Here is an 11,030-nt window from a genome sequence, read left to right as displayed (position 1 = left end):
GGGATGCACATATTATCAGTGCCACTGTGTCTGGGTTTATTGTGCAAACTTTCTGGTTTATAAGTTTGCTTTGGACTATCCAAAATGATAAAAACAAACCCCAAAAAACGACTGTAAAACTGTACTGAAATTTGAATAATGTTACATCCCGATCAGTTGTATCAAGAAAACAGTTCAACGTATGAATTTGTTCCTGCCTGTGTCCGTCCTCCTCTGCTCGTCTACATAAAAAGAGGAGGGGTGAGAGAGAGTCTTGAGGCCGAGTGAACTGCAGAAGTCAGTGTGGGCCCCGGGACGACCACCTTTAGATCTGGGACACATGTAACGCACTTTGGGACATGACGACTCTCTCACAACATCACTCCACTTTACTGGGACCGTTTCTATGCTCTGGATGTGCTTCTTAAGAAGGAGCAATAAGATTTCTATTGGTTTATGATTAGGTAAGTATACGAATGTGGATAGTAAAAATATGTTTTCATCTTGTATCCGAGCATGTTGGCTATAAATTGGTGAACTTTATGGGCATATTTATTTGTCAAGAGCGTTAAACCCAAACTCAATAGGCAAATGAAGGCCTCTATAAAGAAATATGATTTGCTTCAACCCAAGAGAATGAAACATTAAAAAAAGATAAATTATTTATGTAATAACTGTTATTTTATACCGCTTGTTACCTGTTTGGGACTTAGGGCTTTAGGCGGGGTACACCCTGGACAGGCACCAGCTCGTCACAGAGACTCTCATATTCATTCACTTAAATTTTGCCTAACACATGCAAGTCTTTGGACGGTGGGGGGAAGCCGGAGAGAACCCACGGTGACATGGGGAGACTCCACCCAGAAAGATCATGTGAAGTGACTGTTATTTTATGTTTTCTTAAATTGACTTGAGAAAAACAAATAGGACAACTTAGAAGATTTATTTTAGTGGCAGAGGCATTTTTTCCGGCTTGCTTTCTCCTCCAGTCCCTATTTAATCAAGTTTACAATTTAAATAACATATTTTAATGTTTTGTAATGCTAACTTGAGATTGAGATTGAGAAAAAAGGAAAGCTAAAACTTCCAAACAAATGTTTATTTATTTTTGGCTCTTTCAGGTCATTTCAAAGAAGACAATTTGGATCTTACTCAAACAGCAACCATGAAGTATCTACATTTTATCTACATGGAGTTGCTTGTCTTGTCCAGCCTACTACTATTGATCAACGCACAGCAGCAGCAGCAGCAGCAGCAGCAGCCCCGTTCTGTCACGCAGAGGGCCGGGCTGGTGGAGAGAGAGGTGCAGGGGGTTAGGCCCAACATGACCATGCCAAGACGACGCCCGCCACCAATGTGCACAGGACCAACTGAAATCAGAGACACGTTCAAGTACATCAATACAGTGGTTTCCTGTTTGGTGTTTGTGGTCGGGATCATTGGCAACTCCACTCTTCTCAGGATTATCTATAAGAACAAATGCATGCGGAATGGGCCTAACATACTAATAGCAAGCTTGGCACTGGGAGACTTGCTGCATATAATTATTGGCATTCCTATCAATGTTTACAAGGTGAGCAAAAAGGATTCGGACTTGTATTGTTTTAACCCACAGTGCATGGAGGAAAGCAGTTTTTGTTCAGTTGAAATACATTCCCCACATTTCTTTGCTTCATCACTTTAATATGGTGGTATTAAAACTCTTAAGGAAAAGTCACATGATAGACTAAAGTTGAATGCTACAAATTAAATCTCCAAGCACACACACTTTCGGTCCATCTATATTCTCATAGATCTTTGGTATGTTATTATCTGAAAGGGGGTCGTTCGATGTGTGCAGGAAAGAGCTGCCCGAAGTGTTTGTCTTTTTAACCAAGGGGCAAGCAAGGGAAAACAACAGGTCATGGTGTGCATACCAGAGCAAAGACAGGAGCGAGGCAGTGGTACAAAGAGATAAAGACCCGACATATGAGAATAATAACACATCTGGAAAACAGGAGTGAATTGTCTCTTCAAAGGAAAGTCTGGTGAATGTAAAAATTGTGTGCAGATAAGGAGTTCTCTATTATATGTGCATTAAACGTCTTTAGTAGTAGTTTTACATATTTTATCTAGAAGGAAAATTAACTTTAATATGAGTGTAATTTGTTTTTTTTGTCTTTTACCTCAGTGATAAAGTGATTAGTATGAATGTTTTTGTAGAATGACATTATTTTTGAAGATGGAAGTTTCATATTTTTTATTGAGTTTATAACTTGGCTCTATGTCCACAGCTGTTGGCAGAGGACTGGCCGTTTGGTGTAACTCTGTGTAAACTGGTGCCATTTGTGCAGAAGGCTTCTGTGGGAATCACAGTCCTAAGTCTGTGTGCTCTGAGCATTGACAGGTGAGTGGTGAATGGTGACACTCGCCAACAACAAAGATACACTACGTTTCTGCTTGTTTTCATGCAGATGTTCTTGCTTTGCCTGGAATGATCGTTCCACAGCATGATATTAAAGGAGCGCTATGTAAGTTATTGGGTTACTTCTCTTCTACATGTTTTGCCTGAAATTTTACACATAATAGAAAAAACAGAGACATCAAACAAAGTTATTTTGGCATTAAAACCGCCTGGAATTGAATATGGGCAAGATATTATCAGTTAACTTACTGTGGAACATTCCAGGCAAAGGTACAACATTTTCATGAGACAGACAGGCGACGAACCCTCCACCAAAATGTCCATAGTTCACTTTTATAGGTAAAGGGTATTAAACTATCTTGAATACATGTTTATTACCTAAAATACCCTGGAGAACAAATATTGTATCCTCCACAAGCCATTAGAAAAGTTACATAGTACACTTTTAAGCAGTCTTCCCACGCACAATTCAAAGATACTAATAGGCATAGTTGGAGCATGAGCAAAAATAAAATAAAGTGTTTGGATAGATTGATCTTCCCTTATCACAAACTATTCTAGTCTAGACACAAGATGCTTAAGTGCATATTTTGGAGGCAGATGCTGAATAGATCTAAACTGCCACAACTTACTTACGTTCCCTTGAAGTGTTGCCAGTGTGTATTATATGCTCAGTTATATCAAAATTAAAATGGTGTTTCTTTGCTTTATTGTTTTGTCTTTTACCTCACATATGATTGTGTCCAGATACCGGGCTGTGGCCTCATGGAGTCGTATCAAAGGTATCGGAGTGCCAAAGTGGATGGCCATCGAGATTGCGCTCATCTGGATAATCTCCATCATACTGGCCGTCCCGGAGGCGATAGGCTTCGATATGATCACCATGGACTACAAGGGCGAGCACCTCCGGATCTGCCTTCTACACCCCATGCAGAATACAGACCTCATGAGGGTAAGCAAAATGTAAAAACATTTTCAACACAAGAAAATGTGGTTCACAAGGAATTTCAAAATCAATTGTAAATGGTTAAAGATCTATTCAATTTCAGATATAAAACTAATTAGTTAATTTATGTTTTAATTTAATTTAGGTTTTCAGAAATTATAAAGTCTGATTTGACTTTTTGTACTTTTCTGTATTATTGACACAGGTGAATATCTGTCAAAAGTTCCTCAAAAATAAAATATCCGGAATGCTCTAATAGGGTTGGATGGAGTTTAAAGTCATAAAGCAATGACACAAAACTATTATAGAGAAATATCTGGGGAGTTTTAGCACTCATGATTGGTGGAAAATACTCTTATAGTTAGTGTGCCAGGAAACCTGCGATTCTTATGTCTTCCATCAACCTAAAATACGAAACACAAGGCCTTTTAATGCCTCTGAGGTCCTCTAATAAATTGGTCTTCAAACACACCTCAACATGTCAGAGTCCCACCCAAGGGCCCCTTTCCCATTCACCAAGGGTCATCTTACATTTCCGAAATTTGCTTCCGACACCGCTTGACCCATACCTAAGAGAGGATGTTTGTGTAAGCTCAAACACATGTTTTTAATTTTTCTGTACAGTTTTATAAGTCTGCAAAAGATTGGTGGTTGTTTGGAGCATATTTCTGTCTACCTTTGGCCTGCACTGCTGTTTTCTACACCCTGATGACCTGTGAGATGCTCAGAAAGAAGAACGGAGTCCAGATTGCACTGAGTGATCATCTGAAACAGGTTCAAATTCTTTGATGTCTTCTTTGATATGAACCCATCAAGAATGGCTATTCTGTGGTAAAAAGACATTACTAACAATAGAGAAAAATAATCAAATTAATGATGAATGATCTTGCAATTATGACACAATTGTGATATACTAAGTGTTGCAAGTCAAAATGAATGTACCGCCATATTTTTTATGTTTTGCTTGTCTTTCTAAATGTCAACTGTTGTATTTTTTCAGCGGAGAGAGGTGGCAAAAACTGTGTTCTGCCTGGTCCTTGTCTTTGCTCTCTGCTGGCTGCCACTCCATCTGAGCCGCATCCTCAAACTCACCATCTACGACGAGAAAGACCCTAATCGCTGTGAACTTCTAAGGTAACATGAAAACCCCACCATACTGTATAGGATTTCCGGTTATGGTGGCGCTTTGAGCAGACGCACCTCTCACCTCTCCTGGCTTTAAAATCATTGTTTGACCGACCTAATCCCAAAGAGGATGAACAAAAGATGAGTAAACAAGGAAGGCACAAGTCTGGTAACACTACGGGACCAAAACAAACTGATGGCCAAAGCTGATGGCCCACTGTCCCATTGGAAAACAGCCTGCATCTTACGCTAACAAAGCTAACCAGGCTAACATGGCTAACATGGCTAGCAAACCCGAAGCAGAGAATCGCAGTCCCTCCCTTCCAAAGACGGGGGGTCTCGCCGGCCCAGATGGAAATTCTCACGACTTCTTTGCTTTGGAAGGAGAGAATATAACTTATCATCAGATATGGCTCAAGATGTCTGAAATGGAGTGTGGCATGGAGTCTCTTAGAGCCGAGTTGTTAGCTGCCATGGGCCCGGCAAAAAAACAGCTAAAAGCAGCGGGAGAAACCGGAGCAAGCATGGATGAAGTTGAGCTGCGTGTTTCAGCTAATACGGATGATCTGCACAGAGTAAGGGCCGAGATGGAGGCGCTGCGGGCCAGGTTGACAACGCTTGAGTCGGAGAACATTAATATATAAAAAAGATCCTAGATTTAGAGTTCAGGTCTTGTCGACCTAACCATAGGCTTGTGGGGGTCTTGGAGGGAGAAGATCGAGAGGATACCGAACGTTTTTTGGAGAAGATTATTCCTGAGCTCCTTGATGGCTCTGGAGTTGAAGTCCCTCCTATCACAATCGAAAGAGCACATCGCCTGGGCAAACTAAGAGCAGCAGCTGATAAACCACAAGGCCTGATAATAAGGTTTCTTAACGATCGTGTGAAGGAACGTGTCTTGAAGGCTGCAAGAGTTAAAGGAGACCTCCAGTAGAAAGGCAAGCGCGTCTTCTTAGCTCCAGATATTCCATACAAGGTTCGTCAGGTTCCACCACATCTGTGAGTAGCTCAGGAGAAGAAAACTGAGACATGGGTTCTCTTTCCTGGTGACTTTTGGAGGTAAAAACACGTGCTTAGAACACCAGCAGAAGCAGAGGTACTCTTAAGGAAGATGCAAAACACAGAGAACTAAACAACACAAGAGATGGAGTCACCAACAAGGGGTAAGTGAGTTTGGGTTGTGGTCACATGACAATACATGTCTGTTAATTTGAAGAGACTGATGATTGTGACATGATTTTATTTTTTTAAACATCAGACTTTGTGCCGCATGTTGGCTGTCTGTTTTGATAAATAAACTCTGTGTAGATTGGATTTGTGGAAAATTGGAAAATACATGAGAGTGCAGCGAGGGTGTGGTGAGTTAAGGAGGTGAAATATCCAGTCCCTTCTGAGGATTGTTGTCAGGAGAGCCTGAGAAGTTTTTTTTTGGGGGGGGAGGCCTTCATTACGATCTCCACCAGGGAGTATACACATATTGCTTTCTATGCTGATGTCATGGACCAGATTGTAAACGACTCTGAAATTAAGATTGAAATTATGTAATCTTAACAAAATAAGACCAAATTCAATCAGCATTTGAATCCTTTTATGAAAAACTTTCAAAAATTAAAAAAAATCCAGACAATAAAGAAGATGGTATAAATTCCTTTCTGGGCACCCTCAATTTGACAGTTATGTCAGAAGAACAAAATAAAAAAATAGGAGATGAAATAACAGTTTTAGAAATATAAGGTGCAATCAAAAGATGAAAGAACAATAAATCTCCGGGGAGCGATGGGTTCACTTCAGAGTGGTATGAAGCTTTAAAAGACACACTTACTCCTTTCTTTTTGGCAACTTTTAACTGCGCACTTATGAAAACTCAATAGTTGGAAAGAAGTAATCATATCCCTGATACCAATAGAAGGGAAGGACTGATTTGATTGTGCCTCATATAGACCCATTTCTAGTCCGACAAACACAAGACAACATAATACGATCCTTACACATAATGAATCATATACAAAAACAGCAAAACAAAGCTGTAATAATTAGTTTCAACGATGAGAATCGACAATTGAATTATAAAAATCATTGCTCTTTACGATGGTCCAATATCAAGAATTAAAATCAATAGTCATTTGACAGTTCCACTGACTCTGGAAAGGGGTGTCAGGCAGGGCTGTGCCTGGTCTCCCCTCCTGTTTGCTTTGTGTTTGGAAACATTGGCTCAATTTATTAAACAAAAACAATTCATGGTGATACAATTGATAAGATGGAACATAAGATTTCCAGCTATGCAGATGATCTATTTATTATATTTGACCAAACCAGAGATTATTTTGGTCAAATTAGTTAAATTTACTCAAAAAAAAGGTGTCCAATGTCTGGATACAAATTCATGAACAAAAAAAGAAAATTCAATCAATTAATTCTGGCATCCCCCTCTGACCTTTAGAAAGACCTACCCAGTTAAATGGCAAACGGAATCGCTTAGATTTACATAGATCCCCATCAACAATTCTAGAGAAAAATTATATTGCTCTTTTTATTAGGGTCTCAGAACTCCTGCCATGGACACAACCAGCAGCTATCTCTGGAGAATCGATGAATTGATGGCACAAAATGCCCTGACAATCAAGGACTAACATTATACTGGACATTCGTAGTATGGACAAAATTACATTCAGACTTAATTTGAAAATGGACACATTTGACAGACTTTGGAGCCTTGATTTTCTTTTTTTTGCTTTATTATTTTCTGGATGTCTACTGTTTTTTTTATTCTATTTCTCTCTGGTCTTTTTTTTTCTTTCATTGTATATATGTTGTTGAAATAAAAAAAAGAAAGTAAAAAAAAAAGAAAACAGACGCAATTATATGAAAATATGTAATGAGTGTAAAAATATCTACCTCTCCTTTAGTTTCTTCCTTGTTTTGGACTACATCGGCATCAACATGGCGTCTGTAAACTCCTGCATCAACCCAATTGCCCTGTACATGGTCAGCAAGCGTTTCAAGAACTGCTTCAGGGTGAGTCCCCACACTAATCAATAGCATAAAATCAATCATAATCTTGTTTTTTAACGTTTCACTTCCTGGGCTTTAGTCTTGTCTGTGCTGCTGGTGCATCCCGGCTGAGTTGCTGATGGATGAAAAGCAGTCGTGTATGAAGATGAAAGTGTCCGATCGCGCCTCGGACCAAAGCAACTCCAGACTAACCAACAAGTCCACCACTTCGGCCTGAGGGGGCAGGGCTCTGGACAGAAGCTGATAACGCAAGGAAGATGAATGAGGTGCTACTTTTCGTGCGATTCCCTCAACAAGAGTTTGGAAAAGACAGAGAAAAATGAAACTCAACAATATGCTGCATTCTGCTTTTCGGATAGAAGTGGATAATATAGGAATCCTGAATGGTGAATGTTAATTATGGATGTAATTTGTGATTTATGAACAGTGGAGAAGTAAGTGACTGGGAGCCAAAATGACCAAACTAAATGGTAAAATGTGTGAAGGACAAACTTTTCTACTCCTCAGTTAAGCTTAACACCTACCAGCGATAGCAATTGGCCCCTTATCTGATATGTAATTCTCTCAAAACTATGTTCAGTACAGCAAGCAATGTGTTTGATTGAAGTAGAACATGATCACTTGCTGCCTAACGGTTCCTCCAATACAGAGATGACACGAGTTGTTCACTAAACCTACATTACATCATTAAATCTATAGTAATATTGACATTTTGCACTTTTACCACAAGACAAATCCACTTTTCAGGAAATAAAACTATACCGAGTACACAAATTAGTTTAAATGGACTTTACAAAGGCAGATGAAAGAGTTATGCTGATACTAAGTCAGCAAGCAAAACCTGAATTCAACTCAGTATTTGACAATGTGACTCCACAGCACTTTGCATACTCTCCTGATGTACACCCTTTCACTTGTCCAGAAATGTTGTATGTATTTGCCACAAGTTATAACTGAACTACTGATGTTACATAAACATGTGAAGTTATTTGTTTTGTATTATAGCATTTTATTGAACATCTATTATTATGAATGTATCTGTTTATGGGCCCAACTGTCACTTTTTTTTTCAATAAATGTTTTTAGAAAATGCTATCTCTACAGCGCTAGGAAAGCCTGGTGTCAGTGTTTCATGTGAGGCTTTGAATTAGCCGTGACAGGACCAGTATCATGTGATGCTAGGGGCAAACACAGAGAACTCATTTAAAACAAACATTTGTGCTAAAGCGGTGCAACACATGACACATTAGTTGTCAAAGATGCTCTCTGTCCTGTAAAAATCCCTAACTACTTTTCATTCCCCCCTTTCCTCGACACGAAGTTGTCCTTATTTTGGCTGTTCCCGGGTGTGCATTCCTCTCCCTGTTACCCCTCTAGCTTCTGTTATTCCAGATTGTCTTCAAACAATTCAATGTGGTTTGACAAGAACTCGGAGCCCATAACTAAAACAAAATAGCATTCAGATCATTCCTAGCTAAATTATGTTTCTAGACTTTTGCCAATATAAGCCATAAGACTACTACTGTGTCAAACCTATAGTTTAAACAATATGAAACTACATAACCAGGACAGATTGCTAGAAGGAGTCGGCAACTAAATTATTCTAGTTTGTTTGAATCAGTTGCTTAATGCACTTTATATCCCTATGATGTTTAGCAAAACCTGTTTAGAATTATTATCCCATGATGCCAATGCTAACTTATGGACATTGAGCTGTCAACTTTGCAAGAGTTTTCAAATCCATTCTCTTCTTTGCTGCTATAGATTCTACTCACCTGATTGATCTTAATTGTTTTTTTCTTCACAATGCAGTTTCAATTAATGGAGGGCATCTGAGTGTGTCAACATACGGATTGCATTTTGTTCAGCCAAAGATAATAATGATATTAAAAGTGAAAGTTAGCTGGAATTTAAAGCCAATTTTATTGCTGTTAAGAGCCGGGGAAACAGAAGCGGAAAAAGGTAGCAGATGGATGTCAAAAGGGTAATGAGAAAACACAGGCTCATTGAGAATAAAAGCGTCTGTGAACTTTTAATAGACTGGTACTGTTAGCTTGAGCAGTGAAGGGCTTTACACTTTATAAAGATCATCTCTGCATATACACACACACATCCTCGGACTGTCTGTCCCTCCAACATCTGTTTAAAGGTGGATTGTGCAAGAATTCTTAAAAGTTATGGGCTCTGCATCTCGTGGGTGTGTAGACAGACCTGGCCTGGCCCCCTTTCACCACACATTCCTACAATCATTACCATGGGCTGTTTGCATATTTATACAGAGCCGACTGTGACGAACAAGGGCAGAAACATTACCAGCTCAGTGTTTGACTATAAAAGTGCACAATATAACTTTTCTGGTGGATAGCATGCCATCTACACGTCTTCATTGTATACTTGACTGTTAAGTTACCGGTATCTAGTTTTCAATGAAGACAAGCAAATGACCAGGCCAAGTTACAGGTCAGATATCTGGAGAGGCGACCACGCTCACAGTAAGAATATGTTCTATTGTACTTTGAAATTAATCAAAAAAAAAAAAAAAAAGATTTACTACGTTCCAGGCGACGCTATAACATCTCCATAGGGACAAGCAGGTTGCATGAGCGCCACCGGTAAAGTTACAGTACATAATGCATCTTTTAGGAAATTATGTTTAAAAAATGTTTTCTAGTTCCACAGATAAAGTATTATGATTGAATGAAATGAGTGAAACCCTGGATGACCCTGGATCAAAGATAATCAATATTAATGTAGGAGACAAAACAAATACGGCTCACAATTCTCACAAGATTAATATTTCCAGTAACTATCTCCGAAGAGAACCTGTTATTTCAGACAAGATATACGTTTCAACATTTCAAGGAAATATAATTCATTCACTGCATGTAAACACACAGGAGTATGTTAAAATAATTTGCGACCTCTTCAGAAGTCCACTGCACTAGACATTACATAGCAGATGAACTACTTTAGTGCTTGCTGCCCCTGACTCCACTCTACTCAGTCAAATGCTTATGCTTTTACTCTTTTGCATATTTTCATTTAGGATTTAAATCACAGTATGGAGATTTTCCTTACTATTTGACAAATGATCTCGCAAGATTTGGAAAGGACAAAGAAAATATCTGTTTTGAGTGAAGTCCTTCCATGGCAATGCTTCAAGGAGTGAGTGTTTTGAACTAGGTTCAAAACCAGCAAGTGAAAGTTATTCCTTGATTTCTTGAATGATTACAAGCATTAATGTAATTAGTAGTTCAATCACTGCTGGAAATCAACCCATTTGCCAAACTACAAAAACACCCCCTCAGTTTCACCCGTTGCACATGTAGACCATGAGGTGAGCAGAAGGAATTCATCACAAACATTCGGGGGCAAATCTTTCATATTGTTTCCACTTTCCTCCGCTTCAAATGTTCAGCAGTTCGTCCCTTATAAAGCCTTATACTCTTGATGTATCCCCTTTATAGGACTCCTTGGACAGTGAGACAACAAATCATAGTAATACAACCAGCCATTTATATGAGCCATAAAGATCCGCATATGGAGTGTGAAGCTGGCATGACA

The 11,030-nt window shown here is 39.0% G+C and overlaps 1 protein-coding gene across 1 annotated transcript; it reads left to right on the top strand.

Moving 5' to 3' along the window:
* Nucleotides 1-263: 263 nt before the first annotated feature.
* ednrba (endothelin receptor Ba) lies at nucleotides 264-8,535 on the top strand. Its single transcript, XM_072441079.1, has 8 exons — nucleotides 264-443; nucleotides 1,101-1,552; nucleotides 2,253-2,365; nucleotides 3,131-3,335; nucleotides 3,954-4,103; nucleotides 4,330-4,463; nucleotides 7,361-7,469; nucleotides 7,546-8,535. Exons 2-8 carry the CDS (start codon nucleotides 1,145-1,147, stop codon nucleotides 7,681-7,683), a joined length of 1,257 nt encoding a protein of 418 aa, XP_072297180.1. The 5' UTR covers nucleotides 264-443; nucleotides 1,101-1,144; the 3' UTR covers nucleotides 7,684-8,535.
* The last annotated feature ends 2,495 nt before the right edge of the window (nucleotides 8,536-11,030 follow it).

This window comes from Eucyclogobius newberryi, unplaced genomic scaffold (genome assembly GCF_026437365.1).
Source record: "Eucyclogobius newberryi isolate DKJ021-1_F unplaced genomic scaffold, fEucNew1.0.hap1 SCAF_12, whole genome shotgun sequence".
NCBI classification, from domain to species: Eukaryota; Metazoa; Chordata; class Actinopteri; order Gobiiformes; family Gobiidae; genus Eucyclogobius; species Eucyclogobius newberryi.
The sequence above is the reverse complement of the archived record's forward strand: the minus strand, read 5'-3'. Positions and strand labels throughout refer to the sequence as shown.